The sequence below is a fragment of the Lycorma delicatula genome, chromosome 2, assembly GCF_047948215.1.
Source record: "Lycorma delicatula isolate Av1 chromosome 2, ASM4794821v1, whole genome shotgun sequence".
NCBI classification, from domain to species: domain Eukaryota; kingdom Metazoa; phylum Arthropoda; class Insecta; order Hemiptera; family Fulgoridae; genus Lycorma; species Lycorma delicatula.
Genome location: NC_134456.1, coordinates 94,206,586 through 94,233,206, shown reverse-complemented (window position 1 = coordinate 94,233,206; position 26,621 = coordinate 94,206,586). Strand labels below are relative to the sequence as shown.

General features: G+C 33.8%; 1 protein-coding gene across 4 annotated transcripts in view; it reads right to left on the bottom strand.

Moving 5' to 3' along the window:
• Positions 1–1,720: 1,720 nt before the first annotated feature.
• LOC142320223 (UNC93-like protein MFSD11) overlaps positions 1,721–26,621 on the bottom strand; it is a 136,293-nt gene continuing 111,392 nt past the window's right edge. For 2 of the 4 annotated variants that reach the window (XM_075357919.1, XM_075357921.1), the window contains one exon: positions 1,722–1,907. In XM_075357919.1, the coding sequence (XP_075214034.1) occupies positions 1,832–1,907 (76 nt within the window). In that variant the 3' untranslated portion in view covers positions 1,722–1,831. Of the gene's footprint in view, positions 1,908–26,621 lie in introns of all 4 variants that reach the window. The other 2 variants (XM_075357920.1, XR_012755317.1) reach the window with 2 other exon arrangements.

Below are 26,621 nucleotides of genomic sequence, written 5' to 3'. Positions count from 1 at the left end.
AGGTTGGATAAAGATTGTCGTCATTGTGTTGCAGTCACGGGATAAGTTAAGGTGGAGGACATAATTCACATGTTGAAAAGCTAGTATTACTTTGAAACAGTTGCAGGATTCGTGGCAGGGGTCCTGCGAACTAAAGTTCGAGAAGAGAGGAACTAACGGATGCTTCCAGGTGGATCTTCCAGAAAGTACCACAAAACAAAGTCCTCTGACTGAGGCCAGGTCACTGATGTTATACCAACAGTAGATAAAATGAAAACAGTGATGAAACAACTCAAAAACAACAAAATGCCTGGGATTGATGGAGTAACAGCTGAAGTGCTAAAAGCACGTGGCGATATCCTTTTCATCACATAGAGTCACTACTACAGCTAATGTGGTGTATGGAGAAAATTCCTAGAGCATGAAAACAAGCAATTGTTATACCGATACTAAAGAAGGGTAACAGTCGTGAATGCAAAAACTACCGTGGTATAAACCTCCTATCAATAACTGGGAAAGTTTTTATGAGGATCATCCAAACACGACTACAGAAACATCGGGAGCAACTGTCTACAGAAGAACAGGCAGGCTTTCACCCAATTAGAGACTATTTCTATCAGATTTTCATTCTCAGACAAATGTTGAAGAGCAAATACGCCGCAAGAAGCAAACAGTCATTGTATTCATAGATTTCAAGGCAGCATTTGACAGCATCCATTGGCCAGAACTATGGGAGCCAGTCAAGTCTGAACTTGTGCCTGCCAAAATCATCTGACTACTTACAGATGATATGTGTATGCGGCTCTAGCAGTCCATGCATTACTCCAACAAAAGAAAATGTCATCATCCGTGGCAGGATTGGGCAGGCAACTGCTGCTTTCCAACCATTGGTCTGGGCCTATGGAGGAAACAAAATGTAACTTTGAAGACAAAGATCCGACTGATGGATACTCATATTATCAGTATTGTATATGGATCAGAAACATGGACACTATTGCAAGAAGACCGAAACAAATAGGAAATGTTCTAAATGTGATGCCTACAGCAAATACTAGGTGTATCACTGTGTGATCGTCTGTGTAATCACACATTCAGATAGAATGGAAAACCTACAATTGAACTCAAAATACAAAAGCGCAAGCTGCAATGGTTTGGGCACGTATGCCGAATGCCGACTTCCATACAGTCACCTTTGAAGACAAGAATCTGCATATGGAAGATCCAACGAACTGCACCAAAGAAAACATGGGTCAAGCAAACTGACGACAACCTAAAACATCAGAAGCAAAATGAAGCTACCGTCCACAATGCTAGTTTTCCAGTGGCACCCACAACAACGTACTGGCTCTGAGCCCACCCTCGCCATACATTCGTAAAGGGATTAAGGAAGAAGAACAACAAGATAACAATTTATGCGTTGTTGAATACTTAAACATATTTTTACATATTAAATTTCTACCGTTTTTTTTTTTTTTGATGGAAGAAAGAGAAAATGAATTTGAGAATACATTATTCGAAATAATAATACTATTCTACATTTACATGACAAAAACTTTTGAAAAATACATGAATGAATTTCTATTAAATTTAATACAATTTCTACAATGATACACTGTTGCTGGTATTAAAAAATCCAATAATGATAAGGGAGAAAGAGATAGGTAGGGTAGAAGAAAGAATTAAATAAGTATAATATTATTTTTTTAGAACATTACATATAAAAGGTGAAATTAAAATATTTTATATTTTTTATTTGAGAAAACTTACACTGTTGATTTATTGTTCTGATCGTTACATTTTTTAAGAGTACACATATCTGCATAAATGTATGAAATTAGGGCAAATATTGCCATTATTGCCAGAAATATGAGTTGATGATGCAAGTTAAAGAAGCTTGGCAGAAAAAAACCAAGAGCAACAAAGACAGCCTGAAAAAAAAATAGAAACATCATTGTCATTGTTACTACTGTTATTATTATAACTTCATGGCTTATCAGTAATTTTTAGAGCTTCAACTAAATATTGTGGCAAGGCTTAAAGTAATTTAATTGTATTTAGAACAGTATGGTATGATGAAGACATGAGGCAATAACTATCAATATTCAAAATAAAGACAACACTTGAGCTTTACGTTTCCTGTTACACAATAACTACACAAGCCTGTAGAATTTGGGTTTTTTAACTTTTGATAATGATTCCTCTGTATTTTTTAGCTCTGAATCCAAAAATAATCTTCATTTTTTCTACCACATCAAATTTTTCACAAATCGCAAATTCCAAAATTTGTGTTGAAAACTTGTGAAAATGTAATACGAGGATTTTTTTTTAAGGTCCGATCGGTCAGGAAATTAAAACAACAGTGAAAATAAAAACTTTTTTATTTGTAACAAGTACTTACATAGTTACGCTATTTCTCTACATAGTCGCCACTCCGATTTAGACATTTGTGGTAGCGTGGTACTAACTTTCCAATACCTTTGTCATAGAACGGAGCCGCCTGTGTTTTCAGCCATGTTTCTACGCTGGTCTGCAGCTCAATGTCTGTGCCAAAATGTTGTCCTAGCCAGCGTTTCATGTGAGCAAAGAGGTGAAAATCGGATGGAGCCAAGTACGGGCTGTATGGTGGGTGATCAAACACTTCCCAACGAAAACGCTGCAGGAGCTTCCTTATTACAGCTGCAGTGTGCGGCTGAGCATTGTCTTGGAGAAAGACAATGCCTGATGACAATATTCCTCTCCGCTTACTCTGAATTGCCCTTCGTAGACGTTGAAGAGTCACGCAGTATGCGGCTGCAATGCTGGTCGTGCCACGTTCCATGAATTCCACCAAGAGAACTCCATTCCAGTCCCAGAACACAGTAGCCATACGCTTTCTGTTGGAGAAGGTTCGCTTGAACTTCTTTGGTTTACTGGGAGAATGAGAATGCATCCGCTGTTTGGATTGTTCTTTTGTTTCTTCAGTTTCAAAATGGACCCGTGTCTCAGGTCCATGTCTTGAATTAGATATACAAAAAGCATTTGATGCAATTAATCACAATCCTCCTAGCTAAACCGGAGTGAGTAGGGGTTGGGTGGGTCGCGTTAACCCGGTTTGGATCTTATCTGTCAAATCATCTACAATGTTTCAAAATGGGCGATTGAATTCAATGGGGTTTCAGAATTCAATTTAGGCGATTGAAATGTATTGTACGGCACTCCATAGGATACTGTCGTCTCCGTTGTTTTGTTTTTAATATTCATTAATGACTTATGTAATGAAAATTTCAGAGGAAAATGTTTCTTCTTTGCGGATGTTACTGCCGTAGAATATAGCTACGATAAGTTGGAAGATATAAAAATACAGATGGAAGAAGATGTCATTATTATCAGAAATCGCTTCTACAATGATAAATTAGTTAGTTCTTAACCACAAGTATACATTTTTTTTAATTTCCTGAATAGGGAGGAAGCAACCTTTTCTGTAAAGTATCATAACACTCATGTTTGTGTAACGCTATTTGTGTAAGTGAATCTATAAGTAAAACAATTCCGCTAAATATTTAGGCCTAATTACTGATTCTGAATTATGTTGGAAGCCTCACACTTTGAAATTAAAGAAAGAATTATAATTGTTATACTCGTATAACTTTTACAAGTTACCATTTTATTGCAATCGAAAATGGTCGGTTTGTATATGTAATGTACTTACTAAATCTAGACTTGAATTTGGAATCGAATGTTGGGCAAACACGTATAAATCTCACCAAGTGCGGTTATAGTACAAAAAAGTATAATTAGAATTATAGATCTGAAAAGTAGTTTCAACCTGTCTTTGAGGTTTTCAAAAATCTGAAAATTTTACCCGTAAAGAATCTATACATATAGAAAGTATTAAAAGTATTTTTCAATAGTTGTAAAGATCATAAAATTAATAATGTGTACAATACAAAGTAGTATGGATGCAGAAAATTCACAAATCTCGGCTCTATTTAAAGAACGGTTTCGAAAATCCTTTGTTTATTTATGGCCTAAAATTTATAACATGTTAGATAATTATATAAAGCTTATAACTGTTGAAAATATCTTTATTAAAGAAGTGAAGAAATGGGTTGCCAGTATTCAAGACAGTTTTGAACCCACCGGGTTGATCTACTGGTGAATGCATCTTCGCAAATCAGCTGATTTCGAAGTCGAGAGCTCCAATGTTCAAATCCAACGATCCTAGTAAAGGCAGTTACTTTTATACGGATTTGAGTACTAAATTGCGGATACTGGTGTTCTTCGGTGGTTGGGTTTCAATTAACCACACATCTCAGAAACAATCGATCTGAGACTGTACAAGACTATTCTTTCGGATGTACTTACATTCCAGGAAAGCTGATGGCCCCTTTGCCTTTCTTGGGGAGAGCTCGATATATCAGAACACGTCGTATCCGACTGTCGGACGTGGGTTACTAAACGTCGCTCCTGTGAGTTGGTGACTGGGCTCCTTATAGTCGGCACAATCATTGACTGTATGTTATAGGAGAACTGCTCCTATAAAAGAATTGTGATATGTTTTTAATACATTGCACCTATTTTCGGGTACTTTTTTAATTTTATTGAAATACATTTATTTTTTCATATTTTCCCTTTTTTTTAGACTGACTTTATTACACACACACCCACACACACCTTCCTCATAAGTTGTTCTGCTCAATTATTTTATTATTATAAATAGCCTACACAATTTTTTCAAATTAATATGAAAACAATATTCTTTGTTGTGCGTCTAACAAACATAAATTTGGTTAAGGTAAATTATAAAGTTTCAAGGTCATCGAGAGGTTTTAAGTAAGTAGCGTCGGAATTTCCCTCATTATCATCCAATATAAATAAATTTTGTAAAAATTACATATTTTATAACTATATTTTGTAAAAACTCTGTGTAGGTGCAGAAAATTAAGGAAAATACAACGTAAAACTATTCAGAAAATTATATTACTGAGCGTGCTCTTCGTTAAGAAAAACATCAATGAGCTGTGATTAATTTCTTGTTTATTATTTATAGAGTTAGAAAAAAAATTCCACCGTCACGTATAATTTATTTCTTTTAAATCATATATACATATATATATCTTAAAGCTTTTTTTTTCACGGTAATGATTTATTGAAAATAATTTTCTTATTTAATAAGCTGAGATATGTAATTTAAGAATAACTCCTTGTTTAATTTTTTTTTTAAATAATGCCATTCCGACTTTTGTTGTGGTTACAGTTGTTTTGTCTGATTTTGACCGATTGAGAAGGTTCTTCGTAGGATTTCTAAGATAAAATCCTAATTTATTTAGTTCTGAATAATATATTTTTTATTGTTCAATTAAGATCACAATCAAATATAATGTGAAAAATGAAAAATATTTCAGTACTTTACACAGAAAAATAAAAATTTAGTAAATGTTCCTGCCTCAAAACGACCGATCTATTTATCAGTATGAAGCCGAATGAGGGGGCAAAAAACTTAAAAATAAATGGTAATTGGTGAATTGTAACAGGTCATTTTAAAAGGCATTCAAAAACAAAATTTTTAACGTATCAAACTTCAAGCTAATTACGAAAGCGGCCTACAGTACACCCCATTTTTCCATTTTCTCATTTATCTATTATTTTTGTTTATTTTTCTCATTTTTCGGTTTTGTACCGAAAATATATCGTTTTGAGATAGTAGCATTTTTAAAATTTTATTTTTATAGTATTTCAATGTTAAGCAGGTTTTTAAGGACAAAATAGGCAACTTTGTAGGTACAAAGTAAGTAATCTTTTATTACTTCCTTGTACGAAGTAAAAGAAGTACTGTGATCACGAAAAATTTCGGTTTTCAGATTTCAACGGAAATATCCATTTTGACCATCCCTTAATCAATTTTGACTAGTTTCGGCGTGACGTCTGTACGTACGTTATATGTACGCATCTCACATAACTCAAAAACGATTATCCGTAGGATGTTAACATTTTGGATTTAGGGTTGTTTTAACATCTACTTGTGCACCTCCCCTTTTGATTGCAATCAACTAAACCAAAGTGTCCAAAAAAGTCCAAAATTCAAAAATCAGTCTAAAAAAGCCCAAAATCCAAATATTTTAGATTTTGTACTTTTCTTAACTACACTAATAAGTCCTCATTGATAGATTTTCAACGATATAAGTGGTACTTATTTTCACTGGTTCCAGAGTTTACAGCCAAATTAAATTTTAATTAATGAGATATATGGATCTTATAAGGGGAAGGCACATCGGTTCGAATCAGACTTCATCTCTTTTTTTACTTTTTTAACTTTTTTTTAAATTAAATATATTGATTTATTAATAATTAATTATTAGCCCGTTATTGTAAAAAAAAATGTTTTCAACAAATAATTATTCAATAATAACAATAAAATAAATCGAAAAAAAAAAATCAGAATTTATTAGTGAAATAAAATTATATGTATTTTTAAAAATGTGTATATGTAATTTAATAGGTAATATTACATATGTGTATATGTAATAGATTTTGTAAAAATCTGATTATTTAATATTAATTGAAAATTATAATTTAGAATTGTACTATTTTTTGATTTTCTAGTTTAATTTTATTTAATTATTCTGGAATTTCGGTTTAATTTTGTCTACATTAAAGTTAACTACAACGTGACTGAAAAATAGACCCTCACAAGAACATATACATTGAGGCATAAATGTCCGATCTTTAATAAATTGCAAAAAAAATTTATCTTTTAGTTCATTACTTCTCTGATATTGTTGGAAAATATTCTCTCCCTAAGTCGGAGTTGATCATCATTTCGTTTATTTGTATTTTGTTTCCAATCATTTAATCGCTCTTGATATAATTGCTCTGGTTTGATATAAATCTTCTGATTTGTTTAAATGTTCTATATTTTTAAAATTTTATTGTATTATATATTTTTATTGTATTTATATTTTATTGTAATATATATGTTTTATTATATTGTATTATATTAGTTGTAATCGTTATTATTGCATATTGAAATATTTATAGGAAAACACACTTGTGCCTGATAATCAACCGCACGGTGTTTTATTTGGGGATGGGGGAGTTATGTTACAGTAAAATCCTGACGCATTACATTCCATAAGCCATGTGTGCTTCATATCAGTTAATATTTATAAATCTACCTTATGATGGAATGCAATGCAACTGCATCCTGTACGAAGTGTACAGATTAATTATTCCGTTCTGAATAGACTCTCATCGAGTAAAGTTCTATTTCAGTACTCGTTCGATGCACTTCATTTTCCTATTTAAACCATCATTAACATACACGCAAAATGATGTTAAAAGTTAATTATTTACAGTTAATGTATACCAATTGTAATAATGCTAACTGTATAAATAAAGTTCATGTTTGATTTATTAATAATTATTAAGTTCTGTGTAAACATTTTAACGATAAATTAGAATTCAATTATTAATGAAATAAAATTTTATGTACTTTTCATTTTTTAATAATTTAATAGTCGTACAAGGAAGTCATGTGATGTCCACATCAGATTTTTTATTTTTCTGGTTTTTCTGGGCGAAAAACGCTTTCGTGTTATCACCGCCCGGATACGATACATTAGAAGTAAAAAGTAAATGTTAAAAAAGTGCAATTAAAAAAAAATTAAAATCCCAGCAACGCAAAAATACATCTTCAAAGTATAAAAGCTTGTAACGTATGCTTTGCGAAATAAAAACAAAGAGATGTAGCAAATGATATATCTCAATTAAAATAATAAAATTACCATCTAGTTTAAGGCAATTGGCATGAATAGTTGAAACACACTACAGTAATTATATATTTTAATATAAACGGATGGCCCTAAGAGATGGTAAAACATAAGATAACAACATTTCACATTATCCCCTGGAACGGTTGGCATGTTAGCCCCGAGTTTAAACTTGCGATGCAATGCCGCATAACAGATACAATCGGCAAGGATGTGGTGCACTGTTAGTTGGCAGTCGCAGCGAGTACAAACTTGTGCATCTGTTTGAGTCATCAGATGTTCATGAGTGAGCCTAGTGTGCCCTATTCGCAAACGGCAGATAATAACTTCCTTTCGACAGTTATTTCTGCATGCCAAACATGCATGTTCTGTTGCCAACTACAAAAGCACAACCAACAGAATTAACGTTTCTAATGCCGTCCACAAAAACTATAGCATCAGGATTTACGCTATTTATAAGATTATAAAATTAATTTTGTAAGATAATCTAATTTGTGCTCTGTTTTTTTATACTGACAAAGATCAAATCAGTAATTTACGAGAGAAGGCCGCCAAGGGAGGTAATAACATGAGCAGTAGTAAGGACTTGAGGTAATTGTATATTTAGAGCTGAGAAAAGGCTGATGGCTTACCACAGAGCCTGAACCAAATGCACCTGTAGCAAGACGGATGAACGAATGATGGACTGCTTCCAGTATTTTAAGAGCGGTGGACCGAGCGAAAGAATATGCCTCGCAGCCGTAGTCCCAGCGGGAACGGACTACATTTCGGAAGAAGCGCAATATGAATACTAAATCGGCTCCCCAACGAGTATTAGACAAAAATCTCAGAGCACGTCTAACATTTTACCTTCAGATCCTTTAAATCTGTTATCCACATCAGTCATCCGTCTCGAACAGTTGCCCATCTCCCACCTGCGGAGGAGGTTTTATAGCCTCACAATGGAAGCATGGCAGCAAGAATGGCACGCCACGACTAAGGGAAGATCCTTGTATAGGTTTATACAGGATTTGGGGGGACCTCTCCTTCGATTTTAAGGGCAACAGAAGCCCAAGTGCTCTCCAACCATGTAAATTTAAACCAATATTTGTTTCAGTTCCGCCTGGCAGCTGATGAGCTATGCGTCTGCGGGGAGGTCCAGTCGAACGAACACATGATGTTCGACAGCCCAGTTCTTGGGGGGGGGGGGGGCGTAACTCAGGCCACCCTGGAATTTAGAGGTCAAGAGAAGAATTGGCCGCTCACCAGCGGCGAGTCAATGTGGCGAGAGCCGCATTGTCGGACCGTGTGGGAGTTCTTTGACGCGGTTGCTTTGTTCAACCGAAATCAATAGTTTGCTTAAAGGAAAAGACTCCTACCGCACTGCAGTAGGAAGCTAACCGAGAGATATACCCGGCTACCAGCCAAATTAAGGCTCCAAGCGCTTTAATGGTGGACAAGTACTTACTGGCATTCAGCGGCCTAGGCGTGGCAGCAAATTGCTGTCTGACGAGTTAAATTTAATTATTGATTATCATATATGTTGTAGTAGTTATCAGAGTGCGCCTACCCATTTTAGTGATATATGACAAGTGGGCGCTGGGACACGCAAGCGAGTGGTGTATGGTATCACGCTTATTCCGCTCACGCTTTTAGGTTAGCTCTAGGAGCTAGTTAGGACAATGGTCGCTAAACTGTTTCGTGGCTCAGCAGCCATTTGTGGCACAGACATTCGGTGTTATGCTTTAGGGTGACCGAATGGGGTGGTGGCGGGAGAAATGCTGAGCAAACCAATCAATAATCTAACTCGTGTGCATGCTTCAACTGGTTCACCATGTAAAAACAGTTGTGAGTCAGTATCTTCTTTCATCTTCTTTTTCCATCTAACTTATGAACCTTGAAACACATTAAATGGTCGCCATTTTGTTAGTCATTATAGCCTGAAGTTTTTTAAGTCAATTTTTGTTTAATGTTCTTTAAAATGATATTTCGCAACCCAAATTTGTCATACTCCTGCTTTATGTTACAACCCTACCATTTCCATTTAACAAACTTGAGTTGCTACCTCTAGGAGCCTTCTTGGTGGTTGGGGTGTGGCGGTTTCATACTGAAAAATAGTTTGTTTCGAGATAGGAGCATTTTCTAAATTTAATTTTTCTTTGTTTAACTGTTGAAGAGTTATTTCAAGGGTTGCAATATCTTGTTAATGTGCTGAATATGTTATTTAAAAAAGTTTATTTTAATGGTAGGGTAAATTGCAGATGCCAGTTCTGTCGCTATCTGATTTTTAATACCATTTTTAGCAGGAATAGAGTATTTATCAACTTGGATCCTCGCGTTATTTGTTTTATATATGGCTAACTACCAGAAAAAAGATGGTAATGTGCTTTTTTTATTAAAAATTCTGTTTTAGTCAGTGAACCTTTTCTTTCGCACGACTGCCCAAAAAAAAAGTGTAATATATTTAGAGTGTATGTATGTTCCACCACAGCAGTTCAACGGCTCAACCGATTTAGGTGTATGATGCCGCGTTGTAATTCTTACGTTAACGGAATTGTCATAGCATATTAACGGAATATTTATATATATATATATATAAAACAGAGTCCGTTAGAACTTTTTCGGTAAGAAGCGACGAAGTAAACGAACTAGATTTACAGTTCTAAACATGACCTAAACTAATAGTGAAATGAAAATGAATGAAATGAATGTCATTTTATTCATTTTTTAAATGTACCATCATTACGAATCCGCTAGATAGCAGTACTTGATAGTACTAGATAGCGTACAAAAACTTGATGATAATGTACTTGAAATAATAAAATTTAAAAGTATTCTACAGCTTGTTTTATTAGTAATTATGTAAATGAAATTACTGAAGACGAAACAAGTTTTTGAATTCCATCAGTTCTTTAAAATAAAACAAAAATATTAGTTTACAAGAGATTATACGAATTTTATTAAAAAAGAAATAAATAAAACAGAAATAAATTCGATTAGTAAAATTAATTTTGACGATGAAAATCGAGGGTTACACTACAAAATAATAATAATTTTTTTTCTAACCTCCGGGACCACCGTTAGATGTATTGCTTCAGAGGATGAGATGAATGATTTCTTGCGTGTGTGAAAACCCCATGCGTAACCAGGATTCGAACCCGGGACCTTAGGATGAAAGGTCGAGACGCTACCACTCGCGTCATGGAGGCCGGCTCTTATTTACTAAACCAATAATTGCAATATTACCACTTATTTTCCATTTGTAAAGGTCATTATCTAGTTTTATTAAAAAAAGAAAAATATGATATGAAGTGAATGATATGACTATCAACAAAAAAGAACTGACCGTGAAATTATATTTGTTTGTTCTAAGGCAGTAAATTTTAATAATAAATCCATAAGATAAAAATCAGTAATTAATAAAAAAAATAAAAGGATAATATAACAAAACGCAGTGATATACAAAAAAAACCAATGAAATTGTAAACCGTTCGGTAAGAGTCTCGCAGAAATCACTTCTTCCGCACAAAAAACAAAAATTTCTGTAAAATCTGTTATTAATTTAGAATTAAAAAAAAATAAATGTTAAATATATGTAAAAATAATAAATTTAAAAAAATAAAATAAAATAAAAATTTGTTACAAAACTCTTACCGACCTGATTTCATTTATATGTAATACATAGGGTCCGGCTTATAAACCTGACGATAACTGTGTTTCGTACTATTAAAACATTTAATATAGCAAATTAAAGATCAATTTTTGCAATTTGTAGTGAATTACTTACATCGACTTTTTTTTTATTTGAATATTATGTCGTCCCATTACTCCTCACGCACTCACTTAACCTCATTCTAAAATTTGACATTGCTCGCTCAATCATCACTTGTGGAACTGATTCAATTTCTGGTTGAATGGCCTCCTTGAGTTCTGCAATTTACTGTGGTCGACTACTGAAGACTTTATGTTTGGGATACCGCCACAGAAAAAAATCACAAACAGCCACAGATCAGGTGAACGCGCTGGCCAAGGAATGTCGCCAAATCGGGAAATTAAACGTCCAGGAAAGGTTTCTCGCGAACATCCATTGCGATTCTTGGCGTGTGGGCGGTGGCACCATCCTGTTGAAACCAAATTTCATTTCCTTGAAAGTCGTTCAGTTTCGGTCGCAGAAATTCATTCAACATGTTTACGTATCGATGAGATGTTACTGTTACTCTGCGATTACTCCTCAAAAAAATACAGGCCAATTATGCCGAACTTTGAAACCGCTCATCACACTGTAACATATTGACTGTGAAGTAGTTTTTCAAGAATTTGCCGTGGATTATGCGAAGCCCAATAACGGTAATTTTGTTTATTCACAAACCCTGACAGATGAAAATGCGCCTTGTCACTTAGAAGAATAATGACATCCTGGTGGACATTTTCGAGGACGACCTCGCAAGCTGCTTTGCGAGACGCCCAATCATTTGAATTAAGTTGCTGCACTAACATGATCTTATACGGATGGAATTTCAGGTCGGCATGAAGAATTCGTCGTACACTTCGATCAGAAATGGCTAGCGCAGCAACACGTCTCGCTGCTGAACGTCGTGGAGACCGCGTAACAGCTAACCTTACAGCGTTAATGTTTTCAGGCGTTCTCACAGTCCGTTTTTGTCCTGTCGGTTTCATTTTTAAAGCAGACGATGTGTTCCTAAAATTCTTCACCCACAACAATATCGTATTCGTACTAGGAACAGACGCGTGTCGATTTAAATTAAAATGTCTGCGAAATAAACGCTGTGTTACAATAACCGAGTCGTTATTTTTAAAATAGGCTTCAATCACAAATGCTCGTTGTTCACCCGACCACGATATACTGGCTACTGAAATAGCATGAATAGACCTGTCGATGTACAACACTTCCGCCTTCTCATTGACAGTGGTGCCAACATAAGAATTACTACAAAGTCGTCAGATTTATATCCCGTATTCTGTATTACATTTACAGAAATAATACAATTCTTATGATTAATCGTTGTTTAGTAAATGAAATCGGCCCGGTAAGAGTTCTGTAAAATTTTTCTTTTGTTTGCTTATTATATGGAATTCTTAAACATTATTTATTATCTATTATTGTGCATCTATTGTCTATTACATAAATTTAACATGCATCTTATTTAAACAAAATTCTAAATTAATAACAGATTTTGATAATAGAAATATTGTGTCTTACCTTTTTTTGATATCAGTATTATTTTGTTAAAAACAGTTTTATTTATATTACAGACATTTTTGTTTTTTGAACGGAAGAAATGATATCTGCGAGACTCTTACCGTTCGGTTTACAATTTCATCGTAATTTTTTTTGGATATACGTTATATATATACATACATAGTAGTAGTTTGCCGTTTTAAGTACAAACTTTAATGAATTGAATTAATGAACTGTCAACTGTGAGCCTATATTACTGTGTGAACTGTATTTGAACTGAATGATTCAAAACAATCTAATGAATAGCATTAAAAAATTGATTGTATGATCGTGTTATTATTCCTAGTGGAATGACATCTATTCTTCAACCTCTAGATCTGTGTTAACCGACTGTTTAGAAAATCAAACTGCGTAAGTTTTACACAAACTAGATGGCCAAAACGAAACCCACTGGGTTGGTCTATAGGTGAACGCGTCTTCCCAAATCAGCTGATTTGAAAGTCGAGAGTTCCAGCGTTCAAGTCCTAGTAAAGTCAGTTATTTTTACGCGAATTTGAATATTAGATCGTGGATACCGGTGTTCTTCGGTGGTCGGGTTTCAATTAACCACACATCTCAGGAATGATCGAACTGAGACTGTACAAGATTACACTTCATTTGCTGTCATACGTATCTTCCTCATTTATCCTCTCCAGTATTATCTGAAGGGTAATTACCGAAGGCTAAACAGGAAAAAGAAAGAACGAAAGAGGCTACTGCCACGGCACCCTAAGGTAGCTGCGTATGGTTAATTGCTGGACCAATTACCTTGAGACTCTTATTAAAAAAAAAAAAATGGCCAACACGAGACTGTATCATCTGGTAAAATTAAGAAATCGTATTTGATACAGTTTTGTGAGTGATTATCGGTCAGAAATACCATATAATGCGATTAAAAAATCGTTCAAGAAATGTACTTCGAACGAAGTATGGACGATTATTTATAATTAAGTCATTACAAAGATGATAACTACAGTTCTGTAGTTATCAGTTAAATGTTACTTTTTAACATTTTTAAAACCGGGTGTTCGTCTTACATGGGTTCATACAGTACTTAAAATATTATTTTACCAACACCACATCTCTCGCTTAATAAGTTTGGTTATCCCAATATATTCAGGATGGATATATTCATCCTTAAAATAGAAAATAAGGTACTTATCGGTTATCTGCCCGCCACGTATTTTCCGTTCCAAAGGGTTCAAACTGTAGTTAGTTCTTAGCGAGCGTAGGTTAAGTTTGGTTAGATTATTTTTATTTATTTTCTTATTTCAATGTAGTATTTCAATAACACCATCTAAGAACTAACTACAGTTTGAATCCTTTGGAATGGAAAAATACGTGGCGGGTAGATAACGGATATGCACCGAAAATAATTATATAAGAGTTGCGTTTGATGTTTGAACTATGCCGACCGTGAGTGCATATCTATGTATATGTTTGCGCATGTGGATGGGTGGGTGATTAAATGTGAGGGAATAGTTAATTATAAAACAGGCTAACTTTATTATGTTCTCCCGATTGTGATTTAGATTTCCTTGTTTTATATTTAAAAAACATCTTGCCTGAATTTGTTATTAATATTTATTGTTAATTCTTTATTTTTATTTGTAATCTTTATCACATTGTTTGATCCAAACAATACTTTTTTTTTGTTATTTTGCATTGAAACTATTTTACTTTATAAAAGGTGAAAGGATATTAGTCGATAATAAATGAGTAATATTATCGTACAAGGTCATCCTCTTATTTTAGCCAGAACTATTTTTTCTGGCAGGTATAATTCAGTTTTATTAAAAAATCCTATCTATATTACATTATTGCCACTTACTAAATGTGTCAATAAGAAGAAATAAAAAGAGAAAAAATCAATATTTTATAAATTGTACATTTTCCAAATGTATATCGTAAACCGAACGGTGTTTTATAAGCGCGAAAAAACTTTATTTAACATACCAATGGACCATGACTGCTTGGTTAGAACAAGCGCATTTAAATCAGGTTATGATTAATACCAATAATAATTTGAAAATAATTCAGGAATCACCATTAAAAGAAGGATTTCTAATGATATCCCTTTCGAAGGAAGGCGTTTAAAATGGAATTTACTTTTATGAGTTTATTCATATAACGTGTCCACAGTCTGTTAAGCAAATTCTTCTTTTTTGGCACAATGGACTAAGAGGAAATACATGATTCAGAAGCGTGGAACACAAGGAAATTAGGAGATGTGAACTACCCACCGGGTTGGTCTAGTGGTGAACGCGTCTTCCCAAATCAGCTGATTTGGAAGCCGAGAGTTCCAGCGTTCAAGTCCTAGTAAAGTCAGTTATTTTTACACGGATTTGAATACTAGATCGTGGATACCGGTGTTCTTTGGTGGTTGGGTTTCAATTAACCACACATCTCAGGAATGGTCGAACTGAGAATGTACAAGACTACACTGCATTTACACTCATACATATCATCCTCATTCATCCTCTGAAGTATTATCTAAACGGTAGTTACCGGAGGCTAAACAGGAAAAGAAAGAAGGAGATGTGAACTATTTACACAGCATAGATTTTAATGGGATACGGTAATTTTCAGATTTACCTACATAAAATTGGTAAACGAGAGTCATCGACATGTGAGGAAGACTCTGTGGAACACAGTCTTCAGATGTCGACGATGGGACACGCTGCGGAATAGGGCTAGAATTGCTCAGTGTACACCAGACGACCTGGTGAACTTCATGTTAAACGGTGAAAATCAATGGAGGAGAGTAGATGCATACGCTAAGGAAGTGCTAAAAAGTAAGGATCAACAGGACTGGCCCCTGGGCTATTAGCGTAGGGTAGGGAGGACAGCCCCAGAGGCGAGGGCTGGCATGCCTAGGTGTGACAGTAGCGATGAACCTCTGGGGACTCCAGGGTTTTGTAGATTGAACACTAGGAGAAAAGCCCTGGCGCCGTGTTCGGCAGAAGAGCTCAAAAGAGCTGAGCCAACCTATTCGTGCCGGATACACAACCGGTAGGTGGGAAGGCTCATTAGAGTAACCAGACACTCATTCAGGTGGCGTTATACCTAACAGTTTGGTCCGACCTGGAGTAGTAGAGGAAGTAAAGGTTTATTTTTGTAATTTATTTCCATAAGAATAAAAACTATAAGTAAACAGAATATAATTTCTTCGCATCTGGCGTAAAGTATACCAGACGTTAAATTCTGCTACATTCTTCAAATACGTTGAGTCTATTACATAGATTATTATCATTATCACCACTATCACTCATAAGCAATAATTTTTGGAAAAAAAATTGTTGTTTATGTCAGTAAAGATATATGAAACTTATTTAACGGCGTCTTATAAAAATGTACAGTTTACTTCAAATTACGTTATTCGTATAAATTTAAATGTTATTTCCCCTTGTAGTTTCGTATTCATGTGAATTTGGCTAGACTGCTTATTTCATTCAAAAATGAGCGATTCTAAACAGTTAAGTAAAAATTAAACGGAGAAAACGTCCAAAAATTGTTTACAAAAGATAAAAATCTTCAACTCGGATTCGATTTTTAAACAGTCATCAGTATATATATATATATATATATATAAAGAGTGAAAGAGAGCGAGTGAGAGGGAAATTAGAAAAAGGATTAATTAAAAAAAAAAAAAACACACAAACTTTCCATTTATCCAGTGTAGCTTTCTTGATTCAAGACCCGTAAGTATCTGTATTCTTGTTCATGTAAAGAGAATATCTGCAGTATGTTAATCCAAGGATTGGTTTTTAATTAGAACTCGTAAAAGAATGGCGATCGGGGATAGAGTATCGAAAAGCCTTTTAATATTGCCTTTTAAAAATCGATTTGCCTGGACCTCGAACGATAAATCTCCTGCACGGAAAGGTTAGCCTTATAAACTTCATTCATTAAACTTCTACTTCATTCCGACAAAAGTAAATAAATTTTAAAAATATACTACAAATAAAAGAAATAATCGAATTGTTATGATAAATTACAAAAAGAACTTTTATCTGTGTTTATAAAAATGATAAAAAAAGGAAGGGTTAATAAAAAAAAATATAATATCACCTTAAATAAATAAAGTCAAAAAGTGAAAAGTAATCTTAAATCAGGCACAGGCAACCTTTTCCAGGTCGGGGGCCAAACTATCCTAGTCTTCGTTTCGAGTACCGGACAAAATTATTAAACAAAACAACTTGATATTAAATGAATTAAAACAAGTTACTACTTTTTATTTAATTTATTTTGTTGCCGTATACATGCCGAGCTTCATATTGGCGAGCGCAACGCTAGCCGTTCAGATGTCAGCGGGAGTTCAGCGTAACTACGGGCCAGCACGCGCCACTCACCACTAAGACGGCTGACCGCGCAACACGTAGGACATTCAAGATGTCCAGACGAGGCCTACAGCGAAGGCAGAAGCTGAATTTAAAAATCACCGATGTAAATGTCTACCGAGGCATTTACATCGGTGGCATCCCAAAGAGGCCTGGCTTATTACTAAGATGTAAAAAGTTAGAGGGCAAAAGACGACTCCCGTTAAATCCTGTCATGGCTAGGAACGGGGGAGGTGGTACGGCGACCGGAAGCGTCACAGGGCAGCTGTCTTTCCCTGCGGGGTTGGGATGACCGTGCAACACATCCTACCACAGCGGCACTGTCCCTCCACGCTCAGAACTGTTAGAATTAATTCGTCGCCGACAAACACTTGAAGGGGGAAGAGGTGGAGAAGAAGAAGTCCCCTGGCCGGTCCAACTTGGGACCTCCAGGCGGGTGCCAACATCCCCGCCGGAGAAGTAGGCCCGCCGAGGGAGTCGCTTGTCGCGGACGCTACCATCGCCTCCACTTGGTGTGGCGCTTTTGGTGAGTCTGCTATGAGTAAATCAAGGGTTTACGAGTGGTATAAGGATTTCCAAGAAGATCGTGAAGACGGTGAAGCGACGAGCGTCCCGGACGCCCAAGCACATCAACAACCGATGAAAAGTAGAAAAAAGTGAAAGAAATGATTATGAATGATCGCCGAATTATAATCAGAGAAGTCGCGGATGATGTGGGGATATCAATTGTTTCATACCATGAACGTTTTTCGGATGTTTTGGTTATGAAATGTGTGACAGCAAAATTTGTTCCAAAATTGTTGAATTTCGAACAAAAACAGCGGCGAATGGAAGTTGTTCAGGAGTCGCTAAATGAAGTCAACAACGATGCAGAACTACTGAAACGTGTCATAATAAGTGATGAAACATAGGTTTACGGATATAATGTCGAAACTAAGGCTCAATCGTTCCACTGGATGCATTCTGAATCACCAAGACCGAAAAAAGCTCGACAAGTACGGTCTAAGTGAAGGTTATAATCACCATGTTTTTCGATTTTAATGGCATAATGCGTTATGAGTTCTTGCCACAAGGTCAAACGATCAATAAGGAGTATTACCTACAAGTTCAACGCCGTTTGCGTGAAGCAATCCGATAAAAACGTCCGGATTTATTGCGAAAAAATTCATGGCTTTTGCATCGCGATAATGCGCCTGCTCACACTTTATTGCTTGCCAATGTTTTGCCAAAAACAACACTATAATGATACCCCAGTCGTTTATTCGCCAGATATGACCCCATGTGACTTTTTTCTATTTACAAAAATAAAGAGAACCTTAAAGGGCTGTCGTTTTACAAGCACAGATGAGATTAAAACCGAATAGCTGAAAGAGCTAAACACTATTCCAAAGATCGAGTTCCATAAGTGTTTCGGGGATTGGAAAAATAATTAGAAAAAGTATGAAGTGACATGGTTTTTGTTATGATGTTTAGAAAGTTTATTTATGGAGGTTGTATTTTCTGCTATAAAATTTAATTTCTGACTCATTTTTTATATACATATACAGCAGTTTACTTTTTATGTTGTCTTAGAACGGAAAGATTGTACCAACATATCTGTATCCATTCATAATGTAACACAAAGTTCTCCCAGATTTTACCTATTCTACTTGTGAAGATATTGGAAAATATTCATATGTCCTAAAATCCTTTGTGTTATGGCTGGTGAAAGATTTTGCTTGGATTTCAACTACCCTGATTAAATGAGGTCTTACTGTAATTTTTAGGACGTTAAGTAAGGGGCAGAATTAGTGATTTCTTATGGTTTTTGACCCAAAAAATGATTGGTCGAAGAACCATATCTGCAGTAGCTTTTGAGAAATACAGGGTAAAGGCCAATAATCAGGGTAAAAAAACTGTTTTTTTGTTTGACATACAATAATTTTGTTAAATGAACACATAAAACATTTGAACAAAACATGTAGAGAATTTAATTCTGAAAAAGAATCCTATAAAATAAGTTGAATAAAACAAAGAAAAGTTAGAAAAAATTTAATTTAATTTAGACACAGTAGACACAGTACATTACTACATTTCTTTGGTATCATGACTATAACACTTTTTTTGTAGTCTGGCGGAAATTGTGTGATAGTTGTGTTGAAAAATGTGTAAGTACTCATAAATTTGTACAGTTAACAAGAAGAACAATCAATCATCAGTATTGAACTGAAAAGTTAAACAAATGACATCTAAAATATAGTTTTCTAATTTTTAAACTTTCAAATAAATATCTACAAATTTTGTGAATGATTATTTGAAACATGTTGAACAGGTCTAGTTTTGCGTAGGTTCTGCCAATAAAGGATATACAAACAAACATTCAAAAAAGGAGCTGCTGCCTTCACATCCATACAGCACTACAATACAATACAAAACTACAAAAGGGGATGGATATTTCAATAGAATTTTGATTGAGAAGAAGACACGGTTTAAACTTTGTGAATGTAGAATCCAAGGAATACTACACGATACATGTATATAATGATTGATGGTATAAGTAAAAAACTGTCATATAGCCACTATTAAAACAAAAATTTTAACTTTGGATTTATGTATTAGAGGCTTTATTTGAAAGGTTCATTTTTACCCTTCCTTTTAGCATTGAGTAATTAGTACCTCCTCACCACGATGAAGATTTGACTGGTAACCAAGTGCTTCAAAACAAATCAGAAGTTCTTGGATAGAGTTATTTACCCTACTGAAAGTGCTGAGTTGTCAGCTAGACCTTCATTTGGTGAAGATACTCAGCTCTGTAGGGAGATGAATGAAAATCTCCCTCGTTTGAACCATTCAAAGAACCCTTTTGCAACCAAAAAGCATTGTCATACAAAACACTTTGTTCTTTATTAGCAATCCATACCATTTGTTCCAAACAGCTGAATATGTTCCTAAATTTGCGAATTTGTGGAGAAGTACTGTGTAATTTAGACTATCTTTTGCATAAAATATTTGCCTCTCATTTCATTTTTTTAACAAAAAAATATCAGAATTTGCTTCTGAAACAGCTGTCATAAATAAAAAATATGACTAGAATGTATTGTTAAGAGATGATAAAATCTCTATTAAGTATTTTATATAATCGCATAACAGGATTAAATATCATCCCTAGATTGTAAATAAAAAAATAGAATTAATATATTGCAACACATTCACTGGAAACACATAGGTTACATACAAGCAGTCACTGCATTAGATGGCGAAAGAAAAACAAGAAAGTGTGGAGGTACTACCCCCATTTCTTACATGTACACATGTTTCATAAACATAACTATTAGTGCTAATTAGATTATCTGTTTTCTTCATAACTCCTTCCTATGTTTGTATGACATACTATTTGAAATTGTTTTATTGTGTTAAGAGATATGACCATCTTCGAGCAGAATAAAAGCTTATTAATTTAGCAGGTTATCTTATCAAACAAACAAAATGACCTCATCAATAGACAGCAAGATAAATTCTATAAATTATAAATATCCAAATTATAATGTATCTTCAATAATACATCTAAATGATAAGTAATAACAAATGTACTTAATAATTTTCATGCTTCTTAGTTAACAAAGATTCAGTTTAAATCATAAACTTAATCTTACTGTCAGTTCCAGTCCATCAGAACACAGTGTGCTTGCTATATCATTATGTAAAACATTACTAAAATGAGATATTGCCATTAAATTTTGTTTTGAATATTTTTATATTTTCCACAGATCATTTTTTAAAATAAATTTCCTTTCACACAGTCAATGAAATTAAACAATTTAATACTAAGTGGAAGTATCACAGCACAATCAGCAATCTCCAATTTCTACATTTTTCAAAACTTAACACCAGCTATTTCTTTAAAAACGAATCTCATTATCGATTAAATATTCTTTTATAAAATATACTGATGTAATTAAAATATTGTGTTACCAGATTGTACAAAGTATTTGTTACAATAATCTATTGCATATCACTTTACAAATGATATACAATAGAATAAAACATAACAACCAGTCATGATGATTATTGTTCTGACAAACACTGGTGTCAATCCAACCAATCAAAAATCTTCTATCACTGCATATAGGCGACTATTAAAGAACGTACCTGCACAATCAAATGTGCTTTAAACTTAGAGTGCTTTCAACCCTGACAATTTCATGTGAAGAGCAGACAGAAGCTTGGCTGTTTCCACACCAGTAATGTTTTCCACTTCCTGGTATGTCAAAACAAGTATTTTCAGAATCACCTAAAGGTTTAAACTAGTCATTTTGGATAGGCTTGCAACTCTGGCTGCATATTGGCAGACAAACTGATTCTTTTAAAATTCACTTTGTGGTTTAAACTTTTGGGTTGGTCTAGCTATTTGGCTGTTTTCAGCTTCCAAAAAATTAACAATCTCCAACTGATTGTTCTAAAGTAAGTCAAACGTTGATTGTTATCAAATAAATAGAAATTACATTTAATAAAACTGAAAGCTTGCATAAAACATTAAATGTGAAGCCATTTAGATATTCTCATTTAAGTAATTACATTGTTGTTCCAGATAATGATTTTTATTAACCAAAGTATTTTTTGTATTTTTCTCAGAACGTGTTTCAGTAGAGTTTCATTTTGCTGACATCCTCAAATTCTCTTTTTAGTATACATGGTTATTAGAATTCCATTTTAATTTTATGAAAGTAAACACAGACATTATATAAAATATTTATATATTCTACCTATCACTTGTCCTAAACCAAGAAAGATACCAGATAATGGAACAAATTGTTTTGATCTATTCCCAAATTGAAGAGTAAATCCAATGCTTGGATTATAAATACCACTACAAAATGCTTGATGTAAACCTGCAAACAAGCATAAACATTCTGATTTATTTTCTTTTGACATTTTATTAAACACTTAAAGATTACCTACTTTGATAAGATAAAAAAACTGAGTATGTTAATAGCCTAAGTCAAACTTGACATGTTAAAATATTATTAATTTAACAAACTGATATGAAAAATAAATGTGCAAACCAAGTAATTGTTAATTAATTTATTGAAAATTTGGAATTCCCCTAGTTTCCAGTTCTACTCTGTTATCTAAAAAGGAACTCTTGGTCAAAAACAAAGAAGTACCAGCAAAGGATTTTTCATTTTTTATTTATTTCAACACTTTTGTAGTATTTTTCTAAAATGCATTTCCATCAAATAAATCATAAAAAGACTGCTTTGCAAGAAAATGGGTACAATCTACTGTATGAAATTTAAAAAAAAAAAGTTTTTTTATAAGGAATTTGATTTCTTTGATTTTAGTTTTTCTAACTGTTTTGTCTTGCGATGGAGAAAGAACCCAATTCAAAATTCAAAATTTAAAAAAGGTTTCAATTTTATTGAACCAAACAATTTAAAAATATAAACTTGAAAAATTTATTTACAAGTACAAAGATATAATGAAAAATTGAATTAAAAAAAATAGATGTTTTCCATAAACTTGTTCCACACTTTTAATCTCTGGTGAAAACATACACCAGTGTCAATCGATTTCATTAACAAATAACACAATAGAATAAAAAAGCTTTAAGCTTTGGTGATGAGTACAAATACCCACATTAAAAATAATATGAAATAAAGAGCAAAAATAAAACACTTGTTACAGAAACTACAGTGTGCTTATATTCATTAACTGACATTTTAATGAAAGAAGTTTTCAGTGTAACTCTCAAAACTACCAAAAAATACACAAAATTATACAATAAAATAACGTAATTGATGAAAATCTAAATAACCATTTAAATTCATCGGTTTTGAATCTATTTAAAAGAAAGAACAAGTAGTGCTTATGCAGGTGATCCCCTCAAGAATGATGCTACATCATTTGTATATGAGTCAGTTTGTACTAAGATGTCAGAATCATAATAGGTCAGTTCATATCTGTATAATGCAAAATTATTGGTCAAAAAAAAATTGTCAGATGGCTTTCACAAATAATTAAGAAAAATGCCTTCGATTTGGACTGGACTCTTGATTGGTATGAGTGAGATTGCAATAAATCTCTTCATCATACTATTTCTGGTGATAATACATGGTTGTATCATAAAATTACTGAAAGTAAAATCGATCAAGAATTCATGCATTATTAAAGAAGTCGTAGAAAGCCAAGAAGGTCAAGCATGTAGGTTTTCACAAGTAATTTCAGGATCCAAAAGGCCACTTATTCATAGATTTCACTGAAATTAAACAATATTAACTTCTGCGATTTCTGTTAAACACTTAACTGGTTCCCTGTGGAATAGAAAATTACAACACAGTCATTATAAAACAAATCTAAAGTGGAACTGTTGTAATTCACAGCAATCATCTATATTCACTTGTAATAACAAAAGGGATGCTTCAAATGTACAAAATAAAAAACTTTTATTATAAGTAACAAATAAATTTTTTTTAAATTGTTACTTGTTTTAAATTTAATACAAACATTCTTTGCTATCTGGATGACCAACTGGCAACTGGATGTTGTTTGTGTTTGTGGTTGAATGTGCATCCAATCACTCTGGCAGTAATTAGTGCTGTCACAGTAGTTTATTAATATACCACTAATTGTATAAATATTGGTTATTCTTTTGTGAATAAATGATAGAAAATTGTTTCAATAAGAAGATAGAGGCACAGCTTGAAATTAAAGGGATTTTTACACAATAATAAATAATTATGTTTTTCAATTTACTGATTTGTGCACAGAAATTCTCTAAGGGTATTACATGGATTTGAGTAGGTTGTTAGAACAAAGTAAAATATATTTTCCATCAGCATGCATATATGAACTTCATAGGCCACTTTAATACTTACCACCAAATAAAATACTTTAATAATAACCAACCACTATTTGAAGCATGAATGTATTTCCGAAATCTAGAAAATGACAAAAAATAAATTTTACAGGGGAAACAAAAACATTTTTTTCTACAAAACCAGATTTATTAACAAATTGTAAAAAAAAGTATATTGTTATTATGATATGGCCAAATAGGAAAGTAAGTTTTAAAAAATTCTATTTTTATTAGAATTAAGTTACAAAACTGTTAAACTTGAGTTCAGTTTCAAAAATATTGTAAATGCTATCCCACAAGTGCACAAGTAAAAATGTTGCAAAGCATGCGGTATAATATTACTTTAAAAACATCAAAAATTCTAAATACCTAGTCTTAATACAATTTCTTCACCCACATCTGGAATAGTTTCTTTAGTTTCATGTGGAACTATTCCTTCAACCAAATTTGTTAAGAGTAACAAGGTCTTCAAAATACATTCTTACTTCTGGTTCCAGAAAAGCCATTAATTCTTTTATTCGCTTTCTTTTTTCAAGAATCTAACAATGAAACTGAAGATTGGAATTGAAATCTTTTGAAACCATTCATACCTTTTATCAGCACATTCACTTTACGGCCCCAACCTGATGTTTCACTGCTCCCTTTCACCACAGTTATGTGCCCAAAGTTATCTACTGTAATGTGGCGTTTTGATTTGATGGATGTGGTTGAAAATGCCAGTGACTGTAGCTGTTAAATCTTTTACGGTATGTACATCCATACTTTTCTACATTTTCAATCAAAGCGAAGTTTCTGTCACAACTTACCTGGCTTTCATGAAGAATTATTTCTAAAAATATACATTTGGCTACTAGGACTAGGTACATATTAACAATGGTTCTTGTTCTGTCCTCTACAGTCGTTGGAACATACCCAGCTTCAACTTTCCTCATAGTCAGTTCCAGTAGTTAAATATTTATATATACAAGAGGAAATATCCAATAACCCTTTGCCCTCAAAGTTCTTGGACTCTATTCATATAAACCCTTTCTCCTTAAAAGAGTCATGAATCCCAGATTGTAATATGCAACCTACTCGAACCAATACATCTTAAAATGAGTTAATTAGTAATTTGTATTTGTAAATTAAATGTAATAACAAACATATCTGAAATTTCCCTTTTTATCTTGTCATTGCTTTCATGGCAGATTCCACAATTTATGTAATTCTTGCTCTTGAGAAGCTGCTAGATTTCTAGCTTTTATTCTGAAAGCTAGGATATTGGAGATTAAGCAGGTATCAACATTGGGCCTAGAAAAAGATAGGTTAAATTTTGAAAGAAATATTACATTATATAACTGCCTTGTAACTAGAGACTTGCCTTGAGTGTATTCAGAACAGTACATAGTCAACAGATCATGATACAATTTCCTTACATTCAGATCAGGTGATAGGTAGAGATCTGGACCTTTTTCTTGTGTATAACAACTATGTTATTTGAGAAACTTTTTACACGTTTAATCACTTCTTTATTCCACTGGGTATTATGAAAACTTCTTGGCACATCTTCTCTCATGTCTGAGTTACCCATTTTTCCACACAGTAGCTTCTTTCTACACAACTGAACCCTCTTCAAGGTAAAACCAAAAGTATTAAAAAAGGTTTTTAGGTAAACCCTTACCTCTGAGCCACCTTGAAGAACTAAATGGTAACTGAAAGACTGCACTCTCCTGCTTTCGTTCATCATACCACATCTTTGCCGTTTAACCATCTATGGTTAGATAAAATTTGCCGCAGAAACTCTGCTGCTTGTTGTAATTTGCCATTTTGTAGAATTTGTTGAATAGTTCTTGGCAGTGGTGCAAACAAATACTTTCATCTGAACACAAAGGCGCACTTACATCTTACTTGTAATATAAAAAACCCCAAACTTTATAAATTTCATCTCTAAAGTTACACAACATAAAGTTAACTCCTGGTTTGTTTGTCTTTGTCAATTCTTTTATTGTAACAAAAAAAAGAAGTACTGGCATCTTAGATGACAACTTATGTACAACTCTAAAGGATAAGATTTTCATACTTCATAGGTACCAACAGCATATAAAGAGTAAGTATTTTGTTCACAAACAATTTCAACTTGCTGCTTGGGTAGAACTTGTAGGTGGAAGACATCACCATTCGCTACACCACTCCGTTACGAGCCCTGAGGGGCTTTACCGGAGATCGTCTTTAGACCCTGTAACTGATTACATCTCATAGTCATCAGCCAGACCTCGGTCGGGATGCCACCGATGTAAATACCTTGGCGGACATTTGCATCAGTAAAATACATATCAAATTTCGCTTCACGTAGCCCCAAACGGATATCTTCACATCACAACCTAACATGATTCCCTCAAACTAACTAACCAAGAATGCGGAAGCGCGAACCCCGCGCCTAGTCCAGATTTGACAGCACCGTTCGTGACTGTGAGTGCCTCAGAAAACAAACGAGTTTAAAGTTAAATCAGTGCTACACTCAC